Consider the following 24,849-nt stretch of genomic DNA (forward strand, 5'->3'; position numbering starts at 1 on the left):
TTCAACCCTTAACTCAACAATGAGTAGATGAGTGTTATGTGTAAATAAATGAAGACTGAAATTCAAGTATTTATTTTATTCATACATATATATGTATGAATAAAATATATAACTCTTAACCATGCCCCCCGACCACCCCCCACCTCCCGGAATCGGAGGTCTCAAGGTTGGCAAGTATCACACACACACACACACACACACACACACACACACACACACACACACACACACACACACACACACACAACGTTGTTGGAATGATGACGTCATGATGTCCAAACCAAAACTGCTCCTTTATACGCCAAAAATGCTAAACCCTGAAGTCAAAACCAATCTTAGACTAAGACTAAATCGAACAAATCTATGTCCAAGACTGGGTCCGGCCAATCTAAGTCTAATACTAGATCTGACCGACTAAGACTAAGACTAGATGTGACCAACTAAGACTAAGACTAGATCTGACCAACAAACTGAACAGTCCAGTTACTGTGGACTAAAGAATACGTTGAAGACATTTTTTATCTGAAGTTGATCATAAGAAGTTTCTATCTGAAGTTGGTCGTAAAAAGTTTTTATCTAAAGTTAGTTTTTAGAAGTTTCTATCAGAAGTTGGTCCTAAGAAGTTTCTATTTAAAGTATATCTTAAGAAGATTTTATCTGAAGTTGGTCCTAAGAAGGTTCTATCTGAAGTTGCTCGTAAGTTTTTTATCTGAAGTTGGTCCTAAGAAGTTTCTAACATAAGTTAGTGTTAAGAATATTATATCTGAAGTTGGTCCTAAGAAGTTTCTATCTGAAGTTGGTCTTAATAAGTTTCTTTCTGAAGTTCATCTTAAGAGGTTTCTATCAGAAGTTGGTCCTAAGAAGTTTTTATCCTAAGTTAGTTTTTAGAAGTTTCTATCAGAAGTTGGTCCTAAGAAGTTTCTATTTAAAGTATATCTTAAGAAGATTTTATTTGAAGTTGGTCCTAAGAAGGTTCTATCTGAAGTTGCTCGTAAGTTTTTTATCTGAAGTTGGTCCTAAGAAGTTTCTAACATAAGTTAGTGTTAAGAATATTATATCTGAAGTTGGTCCTAAGAAGTTTCTATCTGAAGTTGGTCTTAATAAGTTTCTTTCTGAAGTTCATCTTAAGAAGTTTCTATCAGAAGTTGGTCCTAAGAAGTTTTTATCCTAAGTTTGTAGTAAGAAGTTTCTATCTGAAGTTGGTCCTAAGAAGTTTTTATCTGAAGTTGGTCCTAAGAAGTTTCTATCTGAAGTTGGTCCTAAGAAGTTTCTATCTGAAGTTGGTCTTAAGAAGTTTCTATCTGAAGTTGGTCTTAAGAAGTTTCTATCTGAAGTTGATCTTAAGAAGTTTTTATCAGAAGGTGGTCCTAAGATGTTATATCTGAAGTTGGTCCTAAGAAATTTCTATCAGAAGTTGTCCCTAAGAAGTTTTTAGAAATTGTTGGTCGTAAGAAGTTTCTATCTGAAGTTGGTCGTAAGAAGTTTCTATCTGAAGTTGGTTTCTATCTGAAGTTGGTCTTAAGAAGTTTCTATAAGAAGTTGGTCTTGAAGTTGGTCCTAAGAAGTTTCTATCTGAAGTTGGTTTCTATCTGAAGTTGGTCTTAAGAAGTTTCTATAAGAAGTTGGTCTTGAAGTTGGTCCTAAGAAGTTTCTAACAGAAATTAGTGTTAAGAATATTATATCTAAAGTTGGTCCTAAGAAGTTTCTATCTGAAGTTTGTCTTAAGAAGATTATATCTGAAGTTGACCTTAAGAAGGTACTATCAGAAGTTGGTCCTAAGAAGTTTCTAACAAAGTCTTAAAAAGATTATATCTGAAGTTGGTCTTAAGAAGTTTCTATCAGAAGCTGGTCCTAAGAATATTATATCTGAAGTTGGTCCTAAGAAGTTTCTATCTGAAGTTGGTCTTAAGAAGTTTTTATCTGAAGTTGATCTTAAGAAGGTACTATCAGAAGTTGGTCCTAAGAAGTTTCTAACAAATTCTTAAAAAGATTATATCTGAAGTTGGTCCTAAGAAGTTTCTAACAAACTCTTAAAAAGATTATATCTGAAGTTGGTCCTAAGAAGTTTCTAACAGAAGTTGGTGTTAAGAATATTATATCTGAAGTTGGTCCTAAGAAGTTTCTATCTGAAGTTAGTTTTAATAAGTTTCTAACAGAAATTAGTGTTAAGAATATTATATCTAAAGTTGGTCCTAAGAAGTTTCTATCTGAAGTTAGTTTTAATAAGTTTCTGTCTGAAGTTTATCTTAAGAAGTTTCTATCAGAAGTTGGTCCTAAGAAGTTTTTATCTGAAGTTGGTCCTAAGAAGTTTCTATCTGAAGTTGGTCCTAAGAAGTTTTTATCTGAAGTTGGTCCTAAGAAGTTTCTATCTGAAGTTGGTCCTAAGAAGTTACTAACATAAATTAGTGTCAAGAATATTATATCTAAAGTTAGTCCTAAGAAGTTTCTATCTGAAGTTAGTTTTAATAAGTTTCTATCTGAAGTTTATCTTAAGAAGTTTCTATCAGAAGTTGGTCCTAAGAAGTTTTTATCCTAAGTTTGTACTAAGAAGTTTCTATCAGAAGTTGGTCCTAAGAAGTTTTTATCACAAGTTGGTCCTAAGAAGTTTCTATCTGAAGTTTATCTTAAGAAATTTCTATCAGAAGTTGATCTTAAGAAGTTTTTATCCTAAGTTTGCACTAAGAAGTTTCTATCTGAAGTTGGTCCTAAGATGTTATATCTGAAGTTGGTCCTAAGATGTTATATCTGAAGTTGGTCTTAAGAAGTTTCTATCAGAAGTTGGTCCTAAGAAGTTTCTATCTGAAGTTTATCTTAAGAAGTTTCTGTCAGAGGTTGGTCTTAATAAGTTTTTATCCTAAGTTTGTACTAAGAAGTTTCTACCTGAAGTTGGTCCTAAGATGTTATATCTGAAGTTGGTCTTAAGAAGTTTCTATCAGAAGTTGGTCTTACGAAGTTTCTACCTGAGGTAGGTCCTAAGATGTTCTATCTAAAGTTTGTCCTCAGAAGTTTCTATGTAATGTTGATCTTAAGAAGTCTCTATCTGAAGGTGGTCCTATGAAGTTTCTGTCCGTAGTTGGTCTTAAGAAATTTATATCTGAAGTTGGTCCTAAGAAGTTTCAATCTGAAGTTGATCTTAAGTTTCTACCTGACATTGGTCCTAAGAGGTTTCTATTCAAACTTGGTCCTAAGAGGTTCCTACCTAAAGTTGGTCCTAAGAAGTTTCTATCTGACATTGGTCCTAAGAGGTTTCTATTCAAACTTGGTCCTAAGAGGTTCCTACCTAAAGTTGGTCCTAAGAAGTTTCTACCTGACATTGGTCCTAAGAGGTTTCTATTCAAACTTGGTCCTAAGAAGTTTCTACCTAAACTTGGTCCTAAGAAGTTTCTACCTAAAGTTGGTCCTAAGAAGTTTCTATCTGGTCCTAAGAAGCCGTCAATGAGTTAAACATTGGGGACAAGGAAAAACCGAAGTTTGATGTTGAACATTCAGGATTGAGTGATCAGTGAGCAGACAGAATATTCTCCAGTTGGCTCTGAGGACAAATTCCACATGAGTCAGCGTCACCTTTGACCTTTGACCTGGGCGGAGCCAACAAGTCCTGCTGAGCAAACAGTCAGCTGACACATTAGCCCCGCCCCCCTCTGCCGTGATTCGCTGACTCTGCCACCAGCGCCTCGCCACTAAGTCCCAGTCGGCCACGCCCCTTTTCCACGCAGATTTTACACTTGCAATCTTGACTCTAATAACACAAACATAATAATGAAGCAAAATCAGTTTTGTTATGAATTATTGATCTATTGAAAGCTTCAATTACTTCACATCAGATATTCTACTTAGATTTTTTTTTTTTATGAGGAATAGAGCATAAAACAAGTAAAAAACAAATATATATGCATATTTATGACATATTTTAACTGTTATTATTATTATTTGTTACATCAAATATTTCAATTTAAACATTTTGAAGGGAAAACGTTATGTATTTTGTTTTGTTTTTTCCCTAAAAAAAGGTGTTTAAAACATTTTTTTAAAAAGTTGATCTTGAGATTTTAGCGTTGAAAATTTTTTTCGGGCGATCCTTTCTGGCAATATTTTACGGAAAAAAATGGTGGGAAAAAAAGAGCAAATGTAAGGAGATAAAGTAGCAAAGTTGACTCTAATAACACAAACATAATAATGAATCAAAATCAATGTTGTTATGAATTATTGATCTATTGAAAGCTCCAATTACTTCACATCAAATATTCTACTTTGACTTTTTTTTTTTATGACAAATACAACATAAAACAAGAAAAAAATAATAATAACATAACACACACATATACATTTTAATTTTTTTTTATGAGTTTTATATCCCTTTCGAATTTTACTGGGATTTTTTTTTACTGCCTTTCTTAATAAAAAAAATTACAATGAATCCAAATCAGTATTGTTATGATTTATTATTGTTATTATTTGTTACATCAAATATTCCAACATTTTAGAGGGAAAATGTTATGTATTTTATGGGGGGTTTTTTCTCTAAAAAAAGTTGTTTTTTTTTTACAAAAAGGGCTTAAACATTTTTAAAAAGACTTCATCGTGAGATTTTAGTGTTGAAATAGTTTTTTTTTTGCGATTCTTTCTCGCAATATTTTACGAAAAAAATGGTGGGAAAAAAAGAGCAAATATAAGGAGATAAAGTAGCAAAGTTGACTCTAATAACACAAACATAATAATGAATCAAAATCAGTGTTGTTATGAATTATTGATCTATTGAAAGCTCCAATTACTTCACATCAAATATTCTATTTAGAATTTTTTTCATGAGGAATAAAGCATAAAACAAGGAAAAAAAATATAACAACCATATTATAATAATCATATAATTATATATATATATATAAAGGTCTTTTTTTAACACTTTTTTGAGCGATGCCCTTTTAGATTTTTTCCGAATTTTACTGTGATTTTTTGTTTAACTGCCATTGTTACTAAAAAAATATAATAAATCCAAATCAGTGTTGTTATGAATTATTTTTGTTATTATTTGTTACACCAAATATTCCAATTCAACCGTTTTATTTTGTGTGTTTTTTTCTCTAAAAAAAGGAGTTTCTTAAACAAAAAGGGCTTAAAATATTTTTAAAAATAGTTCATCTTGAGATTTTAGCGTTGAAAAAAATATTTTTCGATCCTTTCTTGCAATATTTTATGAAAAAAAATGGTGGGGAATTTAGAGCAAATGTAAGGAGATAAAGTAGCAATGTTGACTCTAGTAACACAAACATAATAATGAATCAAAATCAGTTTTGTTATGAATTATTGATCTATTGAAAGCTTCAATTACTTCACATCAAATATTCTACTTTGACTTTTTTTAATGACAAATACAGCATAAAACAAGAAAAAAATATATAATAATAATAATAACATAACACATATATGTATATATATATATATATATATATATATGACATTTAAAAAAAAATTATGAGTTTTATATCCCTTTCGAATTTTACTGGGATTTTTTTTTAAATATATATATATATATATATAAAAAATATAATAAATCCAAACCTGTGTTGTCATGAATTAATATTGTTATTATTTCTTACATCAAATATTCCAATTTAAACATTTTGAAGGGAAAACGTTATGTATTTTGTGTTTTTCTTCCTTAAAAAAAAAGGGGTTTCTTTAGCGAAAAGTGCTTAAAATATAAAAAAAATATATATATATATCAACACATAAATAAATCCTGACACTTAAATGGGGCGGTATAGCTCGACTGGTAGAGTGGCTGTGCCAGCAACCTGAGGGTTGCAGGTTCGATTCCCGCTTCCGCCATCCTAGTCACTGCCGTTGTGCCCTTGGGCAAGACACTTTACCCACCTGCTCCCAGTGCCACCCACACTGCTTTGAATGTAACTTATATATTGGGTTTCACTATGTAAAGTGCTTTGAGTCACTAGAGAAAAGCGCTATATAAATATAATTCACAAAAAAAAAAATAACGTGGATTTTTCAAACATTTTTATGACTGAGACCTTTCCGGGTCCTCTGGACGAAGCTTGAGCTTTATTTTTAAAATGAAAAATATCAAAATAACCCCCGCCTGATTAAAATGGAAAAAAGTTCCACCCCCTCCTTGAATAAGACCTTGGAACATTTTCCTGCCGGCTGTCTTCCGAACACCTACAGAATCTAAAGCAGTGGAATATTCCGGACCGCCGCATGAAAAGAACGAATTCAAAGGCTTTGTCTTCACATTGGTGTGTTCTTAGGAGATAAATATTCACAGTCGGAATGCGAGCGGACTGGTTTCTGTGGCAACCGAGGAAACCGAGGCGCAGCAAAAAAAAGGTGCCATCTCAGGCCGTGGTGAGGTCGGGACCGGTGAGTCCTGCACGGACCGGCACTGAACCAGGAGAGCCAGCTCAGCCACCGGACAAAAGAGAGGAGCAAGCAGTTGGACGGTGGTTAATTGTTAACGTGAAGACAAACAGAGAGTTGGACGCCAGCCAGCGTCGCTCTCTGCTCCGTTCGTTACAGCCTGCTCCGAAGATGTCAATAATTCACCGCCGTTTGGAGACGCTCCTTAAAGTCTTCCTGCAGGAAGGGAAATCAATGGTCCACAGAAACGGCCATTTCAGTTCTACGCTTTCTTCCGCGTTAACTCCCACCGTCGACTCGCCGCCCCTGATCCCGGGCAAGAGGAAGAGAAGGTCGGAGGAACCCGGCAAATCTATTCGGATTCTGTGGAAGGATTCAACCTTTAAAACCCTGACTGGCCTTTAAACGTTAACTTGGAGTCAGACCACCCCACCTCACAGGCTCCCTTGACCCAAGTTTAGCTTTAACTTCACTCAAATGTTACGTTTGAGTGACTGGTTAGTAACACTCAGGTCTGTCACTTGTGCTAACTGGGCAAACTTGGACCTGGTTCGTGAATCAAAAAGTTTGAGTTGTCCGTAGAAACAATGTCAACATGAGTTATTGGTTCTAGCTGTCACAAAGTCCAATGAAAAAAACATAACAAAGGAGTTGTGGATCGACAGTCTCTTCTCTATGAGGCAGAGTAGAGTGGCCAGGCTGAGAGAAAAGACCTCCCCTCTCTAGGTCTAGGTCCACAGCAAATCCCTTCTAGATTCTGTCGAAGGAGTCAACCTTTAAACGTTAACTTTGAGTCAAACCACCACATCACAGGTTCCTTGACCCGATGTCATACTTTTTATGTTACGTTTCAGTGGCTGGTTAGTAACACTCAGGTCTGCCACTTGAGCTAACTGGGCAACTTGGACCTGGTTCGTAAATCCAAAAGTTGGAGTTGTCCGTAGAAACAATGTCAACATGAGTTATTGGTCCTACTTTTCACAAAGTCTAATGAAACTAACATAACAAAGGAGTTGTGGATCGACAGTCTCTTCTCTATGAGGCAGAGTAGAGTGGCCAGGCTGAGAGAAAAGACCTCCCCTCTCTAGGTCTAGGTCCACAGCAAATCCCTTCTAGATTCTGTCGAAGGAGTCAACCTTTAAACGTTAACTTTGAGTCAAACCACCACATCACAGGTTCCTTGACCCAATGTCATACTTTTTATGTTACGTTTCAGTGGCTGGTTAGTAACACTCAGGTCTGCCACTTGAGCTAACTGGGCAACTTGGACCTGGTTCGTAAATCCAAAAGTTGGAGTTGTCCGTAGAAACAATGTCAACATGAGTTATTGGTCCTACTTTTCACAAAGTCTAATGAAACTAACATAACAAAGGAGTTGTGGATCGACAGTCTCTTCTCTATGAGGCAGAGTAGGGTGGCCAGGCTGAGAGAAAAGACCTCCCCTCTCTAGGTCTAGGTCCACAGCAAATCCCTTCTAGATTCTGTCGAAGGAGTCAACCTTTAAACGTTAACTTTGAGTCAAACCACCACATCACAGGTTCCTTGACCCGATGTCATACTTTTTATGTTACGTTTCAGTGGCTGGTTAGTAACACTCAGGTCTGCCACTTGAGCTAACTGGGCAACTTGGACCTGGTTCGTAAATCCAAAAGTTGGAGTTGTCCGTAGAAACAATGTCAACATGAGTTATTGGTTCTACTTTTCACAAAGTCTAATGAAACTAACATAACAAAGGAGTTGTGGATCGACAGTCTCTTCTCTATGAGGCAGAATAGAGTGGCCAGGCTGAGAGAAAAGACCTCCCCTCTCTAGGTCTAGGTCCACAGCAAATCCCTTCTAGATTCTGTCGAAGGAGTCAACCTTTAAACGTTAACTTTGAGTCAAACCACCACATCACAGGTTCCTTGACCCGATGTCATACTTTTTATTTTACGTTTCAGTGGCTGGTTAGTAACACTCAGGTCTGCCACTTGAGCTAACTGGGCAACTTGGACCTGGTTCGTAAATCCAAAAGTTGGAGTTGTCCGTAGAAACAATGTCAACATGAGTTATTGGTCCTACTTTTCACAAAGTCTAATGAAACTAACATAACAAAGGAGTTGTGGATCGACAGTCTCTTCTCTATGAGGCAGAGTAGGGTGGCCAGGCTGAGAGAAAATACCGCTCCTCTCTAGGTTTAGGTCCACAGCAAATCCCTTCTAGATTCTGTCGAATGAGTCAACCTTTAAACGTTAACTTTGAGTCAAACCACCAAATCACAGGCTCCTTGACCCGATGTCATACTTTTTATGTTACGTTTGAGTGGCTGGTTAGTAACACTCAGGTCTGCCACTTGAGCTAACTGGGCAACTTGGACCTGGTTCGTAAATCCAAAAGTTGGAGTTGTCCGTAGAAACAATGTCAACATGAGTTATTGGTCCTACTTTTCACAAAGTCTAATGAAACTAACATAACAAAGGAGTTGTGGATCGACAGTCTCTTCTCTATGAGGCAGAGTAGAGTGGCCAGGCTGAGAGAAAAGACCTCCCCTCTCTAGGTCTAGGTCCACAGCAAATCCCTTCTAGATTCTGTCGAAGGAGTCAACCTTTAAACGTTAACTTTGAGTCAAACCACCACATCACAGGTTCCTTGACCCGATGTCATACTTTTTATGTTACGTTTGAGTGGCTGGTTAGTAACACTCAGGTCTGCCACTTGAGCTAACTGGGCAACTTGGACCTGGTTCGTAAATCAAAAAGTTGGAGTTGTCCGTAGAAACAATGTCAACATGAGTTATTGGTTCTAGCTGTCACAAAGTCCAATGAAACAAACATAACAAAGGAGTTGTGGATCGACAGTCTCTTCTCTATGAGGCAGAGTAGAGTGGCCAGGCTGAGAGAAAAGACCTCCCCTCTCTAGGTCTAGGTCCACAGCAAATCCCTTCTAGATTCTGTCGAAGGAGTCAACCTTTAAACGTTAACTTTGAGTCAAACCACCACATCACAGGTTCCTTGACCCGATGTCATACTTTTTATGTTACGTTTCAGTGGCTGGTTAGTAACACTCAGGTCTGCCACTTGAGCTAACTGGGCAACTTGGACCTGGTTCGTAAATCCAAAAGTTGGAGTTGTCCGTAGAAACAATGTCAACATGAGTTATTGGTCCTACTTTTCACAAAGTCTAATGAAACTAACATAACAAAGGAGTTGTGGATCGACAGTCTCTTCTCTATGAGGCAGAGTAGGGTGGCCAGGCTGAGAGAAAAGACCTCCCCTCTCTAGGTCTAGGTCCACAGCAAATCCCTTCTAGATTCTGTCGAAGGAGTCAACCTTTAAACGTTAACTTTGAGTCAAACCACCACATCACAGGTTCCTTGACCCGATGTCATACTTTTTATGTTACGTTTCAGTGGCTGGTTAGTAACACTCAGGTCTGCCACTTGAGCTAACTGGGCAACTTGGACCTGGTTCGTAAATCCAAAAGTTGGAGTTGTCCGTAGAAACAATGTCAACATGAGTTATTGGTTCTACTTTTCACAAAGTCTAATGAAACTAACATAACAAAGGAGTTGTGGATCGACAGTCTCTTCTCTATGAGGCAGAATAGAGTGGCCAGGCTGAGAGAAAAGACCTCCCCTCTGTAGGTCTAGGTCCACAGCAAATCCCTTCTAGATTCTGTCGAAGGAGTCAACCTTTAAACGTTAACTTTGAGTCAAACCACCACATCACAGGTTCCTTGACCCGATGTCATACTTTTTATGTTACGTTTCAGTGGCTGGTTAGTAACACTCAGGTCTGCCACTTGAGCTAACTGGGCAACTTGGACCTGGTTCGTAAATCCAAAAGTTGGAGTTGTCCGTAGAAACAATGTCAACATGAGTTATTGGTCCTACTTTTCACAAAGTCTAATGAAACTAACATAACAAAGGAGTTGTGGATCGACAGTCTCTTCTCTATGAGGCAGAGTAGGGTGGCCAGGCTGAGAGAAAATACCGCTCCTCTCTAGGTTTAGGTCCACAGCAAATCCCTTCTAGATTCTGTCGAATGAGTCAACCTTTAAACGTTAACTTTGAGTCAAACCACCAAATCACAGGCTCCTTGACCCGATGTCATACTTTTTATGTTACGTTTGAGTGGCTGGTTAGTAACACTCAGGTCTGCCACTTGAGCTAACTGGGCAACTTGGACCTGGTTCGTAAATCCAAAAGTTGGAGTTGTCCGTAGAAACAATGTCAACATGAGTTATTGGTCCTACTTTTCACAAAGTCTAATGAAACTAACATAACAAAGGAGTTGTGGATCGACAGTCTCTTCTCTATGAGGCAGAGTAGAGTGGCCAGGCTGAGAGAAAAGACCTCCCCTCTCTAGGTCTAGGTCCACAGCAAATCCCTTCTAGATTCTGTCGAAGGAGTCAACCTTTAAACGTTAACTTTGAGTCAAACCACCACATCACAGGTTCCTTGACCCGATGTCATACTTTTTATGTTACGTTTGAGTGGCTGGTTAGTAACACTCAGGTCTGCCACTTGAGCTAACTGGGCAACTTGGACCTGGTTCGTAAATCAAAAAGTTGGAGTTGTCCGTAGAAACAATGTCAACATGAGTTATTGGTTCTAGCTGTCACAAAGTCCAATGAAACAAACATAACAAAGGAGTTGTGGATCGACAGTCTCTTCTCTATGAGGCAGAGTAGAGTGGCCAGGCTGAGAGAAAAGACCTCCCCTCTCTAGGTCTAGGTCCACAGCAAATCCCTTCTAGATTCTGTCGAAGGAGTCAACCTTTAAACGTTAACTTTGAGTCAAACCACCACATCACAGGTTCCTTGACCCGATGTCATACTTTTTATGTTACGTTTCAGTGGCTGGTTAGTAACACTCAGGTCTGCCACTTGAGCTAACTGGGCAACTTGGACCTGGTTCGTAAATCCAAAAGTTGGAGTTGTCCGTAGAAACAATGTCAACATGAGTTATTGGTCCTACTTTTCACAAAGTCTAATGAAACTAACATAACAAAGGAGTTGTGGATCGACAGTCTCTTCTCTATGAGGCAGAGTAGAGTGGCCAGGCTGAGAGAAAAGACCTCCCCTCTCTAGGTCTAGGTCCACAGCAAATCCCTTCTAGATTCTGTCGAAGGAGTCAACCTTTAAACGTTAACTTTGAGTCAAACCACCACATCACAGGTTCCTTGACCCGATGTCATACTTTTTATGTTACGTTTCAGTGACTGGTTAGTAACACTCAGGTCTGCCACTTGAGCTAACTGGGCAACTTGGACCTGGTTCGTAAATCCAAAAGTTGGAGTTGTCCGTAGAAACAATGTCAACATGAGTTATTGGTCCTACTTTTCACAAAGTCTAATGAAACTAACATAACAAAGGAGTTGTGGATCGACAGTCTCTTCTCTATGAGGCAGAGTAGGGTGGCCAGGCTGAGAGAAAAGACCTCCCCTCTCTAGGTCTAGGTCCACAGCAAATCCCTTCTAGATTATGTTGAAGGAGTCAACCTCTAAACGTTAACTTTGAGTCAACCCACCACCTCACAGACTCCTTGACCCGATGTTATACTTTTTAGCTTCAACTTCACTCAAATGTTACGTTTGAGTGACTGGTTAGTAACACTCAGGTCTGCCACTTGAGCTAACAGGGCAACTTAGACCTGGTTCGTAAATCAAAAAGTTGGAGTTGTCCGTAGAAACAATGTCAACATGAGTTATTGGTTCTAGCTGTCACAAAGTCCAATGAAATGAACACAACAAAGTAGTTGTGGATCGACAGTCTCATGTCTATGAGGCAGAGTAGGGTGGCCAGGCTGAGAGAAAAGACCTCCCCTCTCTAGGTTTAGGTCCACAGCAAATCTCTAGGTTTAGGTCCACAGCAAATTTCTCCTTCTTTCCAGGCTGGTTTGTTGGCGTTTTTGGACCCATATTGACTAGACGAAACTTAGATGGACAAATGCTAGACCACTGAGAACTGGCAATCGAGTAATGGACTGCGCAAACAGGATCAGAGCGGCACCGCCCTTGGACAAAATGAACAATGTGCTCGTACACGGAGACATGTTTCGCATAGAGAGGCCTATTTGTCGCAGTCTAAAGATTCTTAAACCGAGGTTCCACTTTGTACACATGCTGTATAAACTTTAGGGCAGGGGTCACCAACCCAGTCGTTCTTTGAGACCCTACCAGTAGAAATATTTGAAAAAAAAAATATTAGCGCTATCAGTGACACCTCCACCCAGAGAACGACCAAAAGACCAGCCAACAGGCACACATTTGAACTCCTGAACACACCCGCACGCCTCTGCCTCGCTCTTCAGTCTCAGATCCCGGGGCTCTCGACACCGCGGCCACGCCCCCCTGTTGCAACAATGACCAAATATCCGACTGGGGCAACAAATCGGACATTTTCAATTTTAAACATCCAACAGCAAACCACTCTTCCCTCAACTACTCGCCGGTGACCATCATAGCATACTAGACTCCGTGAACATTGCTCCAAAGTACGGATTTTCTGTGATTACAAAAGTAAACATTGACATGGGCAAAAGCAGAAATGAGATAACAAGGCGGCAGCAAAAGACGGACTTCCTCGTTTATTCCCTCTTTTATCACACAGGAAACACCCGCCAGGTGAACAGCTGATTTTACTACTTCCGGTGCTGACCTAAGACAACCACGTGACTCGCGTCCCATATGTGACCAAAACAAACATACTACAGTACTAAGACTATAGTGGCCAGAAACAGTTAGCTTGTTCAGCAGGGGTGCCCAAACTGCGGCACAGGGGCCCTCAGTGGTCCGTGGGTCGATTGTCATTCGCCCTAGGGGCATTACAAAGAACAACAACAAAACAATTGGGAAAACAGGAAGAAACACAATGAAAAAAAGCTAAAGGGTTGACAAACAATAAAAACCAGCAAACAAATATATAAATAAATAAATGATAAACGGGTTGTACTTGTATAGCGCTTTTCTACCTTCAAGGTACTCAAAGCGCTTTGACACTACTTCCACATTTACCCATTCACACACACATTCACACACTGATGGAGGGAGCTGCCATGCAAGGCGCCAACCAGCACCCATCAGGAGCAAGGGTGAAGTGTCTTGCTCAGGACACAACGGACGTGACGAGGTTGGTTCTAGGTGGGATTTGAACCAGTGACCCTCGGGTTGCGCACGGCCACTCTCCCACTGCGCCACGCCGTCCCTATTTACAGGTAAACATCTAAAATATAGTTGACACAGTTTTTAGCTGAGACCAGGGATCTTGGGCTTGAAAAGGTTGGTGACCACTGCCTTAGGGTATCACTTACCCCAAAGTAGATATGTTGGTGCCCTGTGTGAACGTGCTAGCAACGAGCTAGGCCGCAAACAGGTCATAAACTGTAACATCGGACCAATAAATATGTTCCTGTACCTCTGTATGAGTGGAGCTTGGGGGTTTGCACCACACTTTGGGAGTAGTCAGTCCTTGTAATACTAATCCGTACATTTTCTACTGCTTGTCCTGTTCGGGGTCTAACCCGGCTGACTCTTGACTCGAGACTACTCGCAGAACACACATCCACTCAAAATGACAACTGACTCGCGTTCATGTTTTAAGACTCTGGGACTAGGCTAGACCGTAACTTCTCGGGGCGCAATGAGGCAACTGTCTTCTAGCTTGAACTCTCTAAGACCATTCCGAACAAGCTAATTTTTTTTTTAAACACTCGTTTATTTTAGATGATGCACTAAAACACGAGCAAGTACCAAGAGTGTCCTCATAGAAGTGCTTCGTTTTGTATGTGGAAGCAGTATCAGGACTGGCGCCGATCCGTCCTCAGTTGTCCTAACGAGCCCTGAGGACGGTGAGCTTGTGTGATAATAACAAGAACATTAACATTCACTCATCTGGCCATTAAACGGCAGTGAGCCGCAGCACGCCCGTTAGATGATGTAACGCCAGCACTTTGGACCAACCGGCCTGGAAAATCTTTAGAGTGCTGGTTTAGCGACGGGCAGGAGACTTTGCAAGCCAGATCCAAATGATGCGACAAATGTTGTCATGACCCTTAAAACCTTAAATTACACATTTCACTTTCGATTCCAGGATAATGTGAAAGGTAGAATGTTCATTGAATTAGTTTCGTTGTTCTTTGCAGGTCCGGGCTAACGATGCAGACACTGGCACCAACGGAGAGATAGACTACAGCCTGCATCAGATGTCGGAGGCTGTCCAGAGGCTTCTACGCATCGACCGATCCACAGGAGTCATCTACGTCAAAAACCAGGTGGACCGTGAGGAAGAGAACTTCCTCAAGTTCTTCGTTGTAGCCAAAGATCGCGGGCCCAACTCCAAGAGCTCCAAAGTTCTGGTGACCCTCACCGTCAGGGACCAGAACGACAACGCTCCCACCATAGAGATCCGCGGGATCGGCCTGGTGACGCACCAGGACGGCGTGGCCAACATCTCTGAGGACATGCCGGTGGGCACGCCGGTGGCACTTGTCCAGGTGTCCGACCGTGACGAGGGGGAGAACGCGGTGGTGACTTGTGTGGTTGCGGGTGACGTACCCTTTCAGCTGCAACCTTTAAGCCAGTCGGCAAATGACAAAAGAAGGAAGTACTTCCTGCAAACGACCACCTTGCTGGATTATGAGCGGGTCAAAGACTACAGGATTGAAATAGTCGCAGTCGATTCTGGCAACCCTGCTTTGTCCAGTGCCAACTCCCTAAAAGTCCAGGTAACAGATATGAATGACAACACCCCCAGCTTTTCTCCAGTCTTGATGGAAGTGGATTTCGCAGAAGGGAACCAGCCTGGTGACAAGGTTCTGAATGTAGAGGCGACAGACGCAGACAGCGGCTCCAACGCCGAGCTGGTCTACAGCATCATTGAACGCTCCGCCTCCGGGCTCTTCGAGATCGACGCCAACACCGGAGAAGTTCACGTAAAGAACCTGCTGGACCGGGAAGACATGGAACGTTACGAATTTCGCGTGGCTGCGGCGGACAAGGGCTTTCCGAGCAGAACGGGCACAGCGACAGTAGTGATCAACGTTCTGGACCGCAATGACAATGACCCCAAATTTATGCTCAGCGATTACAGCTTCTCCGTCATTGAGAACATGCCTCCTCTTAATCCTGTCGGTGTGGTCACCGTTTCTGACATGGACAAGGGCGACAACGCACTAGTGAAGCTCTTTGTGGAGCCGGACAATGGCAAGTTTGTGATCCAGAATGGCACCGGAAACATCTTGTCAAGCATCTCCTTTGACCGTGAGAAGGAAAGCACCTACACTTTCCGTCTGAAAGCAGTGGATTCTGGCGATCCCCCACGATCCTCCTATGTGGGTGTGACCATTAATGTCCTGGACGAGAACGACAACGCCCCCTATGTCACCAAACCCGCAAACTCCTCCTACACATACCTGACCCCTGACACCGCCCCAAACACCCGTGTAGAGGTGGTGGAGGCCGAGGACATTGACTCTGGGCCCAATGCTGAGCTGGTCTACACAATCACTGGGGGGAACCCGTATGGACTATTTCATATTTCCCCCACCACAGGCGAGATCACCCTGGCGCAGGCGTTCACCGGGGAGCACAATGGACTACACCGGTTGGTGGTGCAAGTCAAGGACAACGGCAAACCACCCCGCCACACGACCGCACTGGTCCACGTTTTTGTCAATGACACCAAGGCCAACGTGTCGCTCATTGAGGTGCTGGTGGGACATAGCATGTACACCCCCCTGGACAGAGACATTGCTGGAGATCCCAACTACGCCCTCGCCCAGCGCAGCAACATCCTGTACGGAAGCCTGGCGGGAATAGCCGTAGTCATTCTGGTCATCGTGGCTGTAGTGGTCATCCGACACCGACTCCAAAAGGACACAAAGAGTGGCTACCAGGCGGGAAAGAAGGAGAGTAAAGACCTGTACGCCCCTAAGCAGGGACCCAAAAACTCCAAAGGTAAAAAGAGCAAGAAGAACAAAGCTCCCAAACCTGCTAAACCGCTGGAGGAGGACGAGGAGGCCACCCTTCAGAAAAGCCTCAAATTCAACCTCATCAACGACACGGTCAGTGACAGTCCCAGGATACACTTGCCCCTCAACTACCCCCCAGGAAGCCCCGACCTGGGCCGCCATTACCGCTCTAACTCCCCGTTGCCCTCCATCCAGCTGCAGCCACAGTCCCCCTCCGCCTCCAAAAAGCACCAGGCGGTGCAGGACCTCCCCGCCACCAACACCTTCGTGGGAACGGGGGACAACAACTCCACGGGCTCGGACCAATATTCGGATTACAGCTACAAGGCCAACCCTCCCAAATACAGCAACAAACAGGTAGGCGACTACGCTAACACGCCAATGTACCAAAGGGACATCTATTGGACCAACGGGGTGTGGTAGTTTCGCCGGGACTCATTCCGACCATTTTGTCTCCCACTGCACCCACCTCCAAACTGGCTCGCATTCATTTTCATTTCGCTTTGGTTTGCCTCCACCGTGTTTGTTTGTTTTCTTTTTGTTGACATGAAGGATCAAGGATAGACCACACGGAGGCTCTCAGTATTTGGACTCTGAAATTGTTGACTGAAGACAAGAAACCAAAGCAGACATTCTCGGGCATGGGAAAACCTCGTATTGGTCTATCCTTACTTTCTCTTTTATTTTTTGACTCTGTCAAGACGCTTCTTCCTGTCCGTGTCCTTCGCACATGCCGCCCTCGGTCCTGTCAATGACGGGCCGCTCCTGGAAGCTAGACCAGGAAAGACTGAGCGATTTCTCACTTTGATTTGCTTTTGTCCCTTGCTTTGTTATGTCATTCATAATGCAAGAGAGAGTCTTTGTCGTCTTTGAACTCACGGACCAGGCAGGCAGAGTTAGGGTTGGGGGCGGGGGGGTGGTGTGGTTCAGGGTTAGGGGTCAAAAACCAGTCGAGTATGAAGGTGACGCTATGCTGAAATATGACTTTTCATTGGATGGTCTTCACGGGCAGCAGAGCTTAAAACGTTTGCACTGATTCATGGCACATGACGTTGGCCTTCTTTTACCCAGAGTGCCTTGCTCTATTTAATGTCCTTGTGTATGTGTGAGAGAGAGAGAGAGACAGAGAGAGAGAGAGAGAGAGAGAGAGAGAGAGAGAGGTCATCTCTATGGAAGCCCGTTAAAACTAAACATTCACTGTGAAAATATGAATCTAATAAACGTATGGTTGTGTTATTCCGTGTGTGTGTGTGTGTTTTGGCAGTTCTGACTTAATGGGGACATGGCTCTGTTTACACAGTCACCTTTAAGGGACCTCTGACGGTATGGGGACCAAAAAAACAGGTCCCCCAAAGGGGAACCTTTATAAATGATAGTCAGATCCATTCTGAAGATGCCCAAGGGATTTGTAATATATTCAATTTCAACTTATTTGTTTTAAAAGGTCCTCAGTAGTCACGCACAAATTTGTGTGAATTATGCAAAATGATTCAAATTTGGTCCCCAGGAACCATATTAGCTCTTTTTCCCCAGGGTCCCCAGTAAGACTGATCAGCACATTACTCCATAAATCCAGAGATTTAAAGACGTGTATGAGCTAACTGGGCAGTGGACATTTTACCTCGATTTTGTTATGCCTCCACAACCTGTAGAAAGGGTGGTCCCCACAAGTCCTGAACAACTACTTTGTCCCCATTCCAATTGATAACCTGTGTGTGTGTGTGTTTTGGCAGTTCTGACTTAATGGGGACATGGCTCTGTTTACACAGTCACCTTTAGGGGACCTCTGACGATATAGGGACCAAACAAATAGGTCCCCTAAAGGGAAACCTTTTTAAATGATAGTCAGATCCATTCTGACGATGCCTAACCGATTTGTAATATATTTAATATATTTAATTTTAACTTTTTTTTTTTAAAACGGTCCTTAGTCACGCACAAATTTGTGTGAATAATACAAAATGATTTAAATTTGGTCCCCAGGAACCATATAGACTCTTTTTCCCCAGGGTCCCCAGTAAGACTGATCAGCACATTACTTCATCAATCCAGAGATTTAAAGACGTGTATGAGCTAACTGGGCAGTGGACATTTTACCTTATTTTTGTTATGCCTCCACAACCTGTAGAAAGGTTGGTCCCCACAAGTCCTGAACAACAACCAGTGTGTGTGTGTGTGTGTGTGTGTGTGTGTGTGTGTGTGTCCTACCAAAGACACGCACACACAAGCTGACAGCGTGTGGTCGACTTCACGTCCATCTTGTACTCCAGTGTTTTTCCCTACAATCGACCTCATGGTTGAATTTGCATATTTGGCCGTGACACATTTGCATAAAAATAAAAAAAAATACACAACCCACCTTTTTTTTCTTTTTTTTCCCCTCCCGCATAATTTTTGAACGCCGCCGTCTAAAACGTAACGACTGAGCCGCCAAGTCGGCGAGACTGACCGCCCCTGCTTATTCTGTGGCGGACCAGGAGCCATTTTTTTTAACGTTCTTATGTTTTTGTGGCGATGAATGTATGCGAAAACACTGAACTCTTCTTTGCTTCAAATGTTCATCACCATGTTTGTATTTGACACAATTTACTTGTTGTTGTTGTTGTTGTTGTTATTTTTTTTACAGCAGACATGTAAAATAAACGTGCAAAAATGTGACGGTGCCGCTTCACTGACTGGGGGCGGGGTTTGTTGTGGCATTGCATCATCATTTCCATCTTTCACACGGAGATAAAATGTATAACACACACCTCCAGACTTTTATGGGCCGAGTCTCTCTTTCTCTGTTGGGACGATGCTAACACCCGATGCTAACTTCCTGTTGTTCCATGAAACGTTGCCGCTTCATTGCAAGTAGCGAGCTGGCACCAGCAGAAGTAGCTTCGCTAACAGTAGCGGCGGCTATGCTAAACGGTAAATGCGGCTAACTGTAGTACGAGACGCTGTGCTAGCAATACTAGCAGTACTAGCACTGCCAGCAATATTAGCATTATTAGCATTACTAGCAGTATTAGCTCTGCTAGCAGTATTAGCACTACTATTAATAGGAGCAGTATTAGCACTACCAGTGCTGCTAGCAGTATTAGCAATACTAGCAGTATTAGCACTGCCAGCCCTATGAGCAATATTAGCAGTACTAGCAATACAAGCAGTAATACCAATACTAGCAGTATTAGCACTGCCGGCAATACTAGCATTATTAGTGATAGTAGCAATTTTACCACTTCTAGCGGTAAAAGTACTCCCAGCAATACTAGCATTACTGGCATTACTAGTATTAGCACTGCTAGCACCATTAGCACTAATAGCAATAGTAGCAGTATTAGCACTGGCAGCAATATTAGCAGTATTACCACTACTAGCAATACTAGCAGTATTAGCAATACTAGCAGTATTTACACTGCCAGCAATAATAGCAATATTAGCAGCATTAGCTCTGGCAGCAATACTAGCACTATTAGCAGTATTAACAATACTAGCAGTATTAGCACTGGTAGCGGTATAAGCACTACTAGCAACATTAGCAGTATTAGCACTGCTAGCAATATTAGTAATACTAGCAGTATTAGCACTTCCAGCAATACTAGCATTACTAGCAGTACTAGCATTGCTAGCAGTATTAGCACTACTAGCAATAGTAGCAGTATTAGCACTACTAGCAAGATAAGCAATAGAAGCAGTATTAGCACTGCCAGCATTAGTGGCAATATTAGCAGTATTAGCACTGTTAGCATTACTAGCAATATTATCAGTAATAGCAGTATTACCACTACTAGCAATACAAGCAGTATTAGCACTGCTAGCCGTATTAGCACTACTGGCAGTATTAGCACTGCCAGCAATACTAGCCTTTGTAACAGTACTAGCAGTATTAACACTACTAGCATTATTAGCATTACTAACAGTATTAGCACTGCTAGCAATACTAACAGTATTAGCACTGCTAGCATTATTAACAGTACTAAGAGTATTAGCACTACTAACAGTATTACAACTGCTAACAGTATTAGCACTACTAGCAATACTAGCAGTATTAGCACTGCTAGCTGTATTAGCACTACTGGCAGTATTAGCACCGCCAGCAATACTAGCCTTGTAACAGTACTAGCAGTATTAGCACTACTAGCATTATTAGCATTACTAACAGTATTAGCACTGCTAGCAATACTAGCAGTATTAGCACTGCTAGCATTATTAACAGTACTAGCAGTATTAGCACTACTAACAGTATTACAACTGCTAACAGTATTAGCACTACTAGCAATACTAGCAGTATTAGCACTGCTAGCCGTATTAGCACTACTGGCAGTACTAGCACTGCCAGCAATACTAGCCTTGTAACAGTACTAGCAGTATTAGCACTACTAGCATTATTAGCATTACTAACAGTATTAGCACTGCTAGCAATATTAGCAGTATTAGCACTGCCAGCAATGCTAGCATTATTAACAGTACTAGCAGTATTAGCACTACTAACAGTATTAGAACTGCTAACAGAATTAGCACTACTAGCAATACTAGCAGTATTAGCACTGCTAGCCGTATTAGCACTACTGGCAGTATTAGCACTGCCAGCAATACTAGCATTTGTAACAGTACTAGCAGTATTAGCACTACTGGCAGTATTAGCACTGCCAGCAATACTAGCCTTTGTAACAGTACTAGCAGTATTAGCACTACTAGCATTATTAGCATTACTAACAGTATTAGCACTGCTAGCAATACTAACAGTATTAGCACTGCTAGCATTATTAACAGTACTAAGAGTATTAGCACTACTAACAGTATTACAACTGCTAACAGTATTAGCACTACTAGCAATACTAGCAGTATTAGCACTGCTAGCTGTATTAGCACTACTGGCAGTATTAGCACCGCCAGCAATACTAGCCTTGTAACAGTACTAGCAGTATTAGCACTACTAGCATTATTAGCATTACTAACAGTATTAGCACTGCTAGCAATACTAGCAGTATTAGCACTGCTAGCATTATTAACAGTACTAGCAGTATTAGCACTACTAACAGTATTACAACTGCTAACAGTATTAGCACTACTAGCAATACTAGCAGTATTAGCACTGCTAGCCGTATTAGCACTACTGGCAGTACTAGCACTGCCAGCAATACTAGCCTTGTAACAGTACTAGCAGTATTAGCACTACTAGCATTATTAGCATTACTAACAGTATTAGCACTGCTAGCAATATTAGCAGTATTAGCACTGCCAGCAATGCTAGCATTATTAACAGTACTAGCAGTATTAGCACTACTAACAGTATTAGAACTGCTAACAGTATTAGCACTACTAGCAATACTAGCAGTATTAGCACTGCTAGCCGTATTAGCACTACTGGCAGTATTAGCACTGCCAGCAATACTAGCATTTGTAACAGTACTAGCAGTATTAGCACTACTGGCAGTATTAGCACTGCCAGCAATACTAGCTTTTGTAAGAGTACTAGCATTATTAGCATTACTAACAGTATTAGCACTGCTAGCAATATTAGCAGTATTAGCACTGCCAGCAATGCTAGCATTATTAACAGTACTAGCAGTATTAGCACTACTAACAGTATTAGAACTGCTAACAGTATTAGCACTACTAGCAATACTAGCAGTATTAGCACTGCTAGCCGTATTAGCACTACTGGCAGTATTAGCACTGCCAGCAATACTAGCATTTGTAACAGTACTAGCAGTATTAGCACTACTGGCAGTATTAGCACTGCCAGCAATACTAGCCTTTGTAAGAGTACTAGCATTATTAGCATTACTAACAGTATTAGCACTGCTAGCAATATTAGCAGTATTAGCACTGCCAGCAATGCTAGCATTAATAACAGTACTAGCAGTATTAGCACTACTAACAGTATTAGAACTGCTAACAGTATTAGCACTAATAGCAATACTAACAGTATTAGCACTGCCAGCAATGCTAGCATTATTAACAGTACTAGCAGCATTAGCACTACTAGCAGTATTAGAACTGCTAACAGTATTAGCACTACTAGCAATACTAGCAGTAAGAGCATTATTAGCATTACTAGCAGTATTAGCACTGCCAGCAATACTAGCATTTGTAACAGTACTAGCAGAATTAGCACTACTAGCATTACTAACAGTATTAGCACTGCTAGCAATACTAGCAGTATTAGCACTGTCAGCAATGCTAGCATTATTAACAGTACCAGCAGTATCAGAACTGCTAACAGCATTAGCACTACTAGCAATACTAGCAGTATTAGCATTATTAGCACTGCTAGCAGTATTAGCACTGCTAGCAATAGTAGCAGTGTTAGCACTATTAGTAATGCTAGCAGTATTAGCACTGCCAGCAATATTAGCATTAGTAGCAGTAGTAGCAGAATTAGCACTACTAGCAGTATTTGCAACGCTCGCAATACTAGTACTACGAGCAGTGCTAGCAGTATTAGCTACGCTAGCAATACTAGCAGTAGTCTACTCAGGGGTGTGGACTCGAGTCACGTGACTTGGACTCGAGTCATGAATTTGATGACTTTAGACTTCGACTTGACAAAATGTAAAAAGACTTGCAGCTCGACTTAGACTTTAACATTAGGGCTGGGCGTATCAATACCAAGTACCGATAGTATCGATACTTGGTGAGTATCGGTATCGTATCGATACTAGCGTAATGGTATCGATACTTCACCAAATTAAGCGAATCACTCCGATTTAAAAACAAATGTGAGCGCTCCTCACCACTCCACCCTCCTCCCAACGAGATTTAAAAACACTCTAAAAATTCATCTTCAACCCAAAATAAAATAAAATAAATACAATTAACATGACGTTTGGTGTGTTTGCGCGCACACATCAGTACATTCCGCGTTCCCAGTGCGACTTAATGTCTCGGTTGTAAACTGTAAAGTATTTTATTGCACTAAAATAACGATAAGAATTTCTCAGTTCTTTTGTTTTGTGTTTATTTTTACAACTGTTTTTATAACTAGTGTTTTATTTTTTACTTCAGTTTTTGTGTAGTTGTTTGCACCTTATTTGCATTACTTTATTGCTATTGATATTACTTTTGTAATCAATATTTTATTTTTGGACTTCAATCGTTGTCCTGTGTTGTATTATTATCATAATCAATTAATAAAGGCAAAAGTACATATTTGTTTTTCAAAAGTATCGATACCCCGAAGTTCCCCCCCATCAAATGACGACACTTCCGGTATCGGTATCGGCGATACTGGCCGGTATCGGATCGGATTGGTATCGATACCTTAATTTGCGATATGACTTGGACTTGAGCGTTTTTACTTGACATGACTTGCAACTTTCCCCAAAACCCAACAATTAATAAGTTATTGAGGAGCGCTCCGTATCTTTTATTGTGTACGCTTGTGTCAGCGCATGCGCGCTACCTGTCAGTCCAGCAGCCAATCAAATTACATCCACCTTATTTTCGTCACACAGCATTCAGCCAATCAAATTGCAGGAAAACCAACGAAGAAGAGCTCTCATACAACACGGCAATGAGGAAAAATGATGCTAAAAATAGTTTCATTCGGTTATTAAAACTACGACTTGGTCAACAACAAAAAAATGTTTCGTTCGGGTATTAAAACTACGACTTGGTCCACAAAAAACGAATTCCCGTATGCAAAACATGCGGTTCGTTCGAAGATTACAGACGGAAACGCGACAACTTCCGACTTCGTTCGACATTTCAAGTCGCACCAAGAAGGGTAAGTTTTGAATGTAAGTTAACATTTATTGGCTGAGTAATGAAACTTTTATTTGATGTTTAGTTAAATGAATGAGGCTGTAAACTCACTGCTAACGTTATAAACATAAACATCCTATAAGTGGACGCGCAGACGAGACGCAGGGCGGCCATCTTGGAGTGGTGATCAGTGCAATCCATTTGACTGTCAGAACATTTCCTTCATTTTACCTCACTGAATAACACTCATTTTCACCCCCTTTTTTTTTGTCATACGTGTAAATATGATAAAGGACACATGTTTTGGCGTGTTCATAGTTTGCTTAACAGTAATAGAATATGCTTGTATTCCAGGGGTCGGGAACCTTTTTGGCTGAGAGAGCCAAGAAGCCAAATATTTTAAAATGTGTTTCCGTTAGAGCCATAGGATATTTTTTTTAACACACACACACACACACATGCGTGCACACACACACACACACGCACACACGCACATTAGCACGCACACACACATTAGCACGCACACACACACATTAGCACACACACACACGCACACACACACATACATACACACACTCACACAAGCACACACACACGTATACACACACACGTACACACACACACAGGTACACGCACACTCACACACACACATTAGCACACACACACTCACATGCATACACACACTCACACAAGCACGCACAAACGTACACACACACACACACGCACACTCACACGCACACACACACATTAGCACACATTAGCACGCACACACACGTTAGCTCACACACACACACACGCACACTCACACACACACGCGCCCACACACAGAC

At 41.3% G+C, this 24,849-nt stretch overlaps 1 protein-coding gene across 3 annotated transcripts in view; it reads left to right on the top strand.

The window, feature by feature from the left end:
- Positions 1-24,849, top strand: part of LOC133546151 (protocadherin-1-like) — a 243,313-nt gene that overhangs the window by 25,977 nt on the left and 192,487 nt on the right. For 2 of the 3 annotated variants that reach the window (XM_061892003.1, XM_061892005.1), the window contains exon 3: positions 14,498-16,681. In XM_061892003.1, coding sequence (XP_061747987.1) covers positions 14,498-16,681 — 2,184 coding nt within the window. The remainder of the gene's footprint in view (positions 1-14,497; positions 16,682-24,849) is intronic. The other variant, XM_061892004.1, reaches the window with a different exon arrangement.

The sequence above is a fragment of the Nerophis ophidion genome, linkage group LG29 (assembly GCF_033978795.1).
Source record: "Nerophis ophidion isolate RoL-2023_Sa linkage group LG29, RoL_Noph_v1.0, whole genome shotgun sequence".
Classification (NCBI taxonomy): domain Eukaryota; kingdom Metazoa; phylum Chordata; class Actinopteri; order Syngnathiformes; family Syngnathidae; genus Nerophis; species Nerophis ophidion.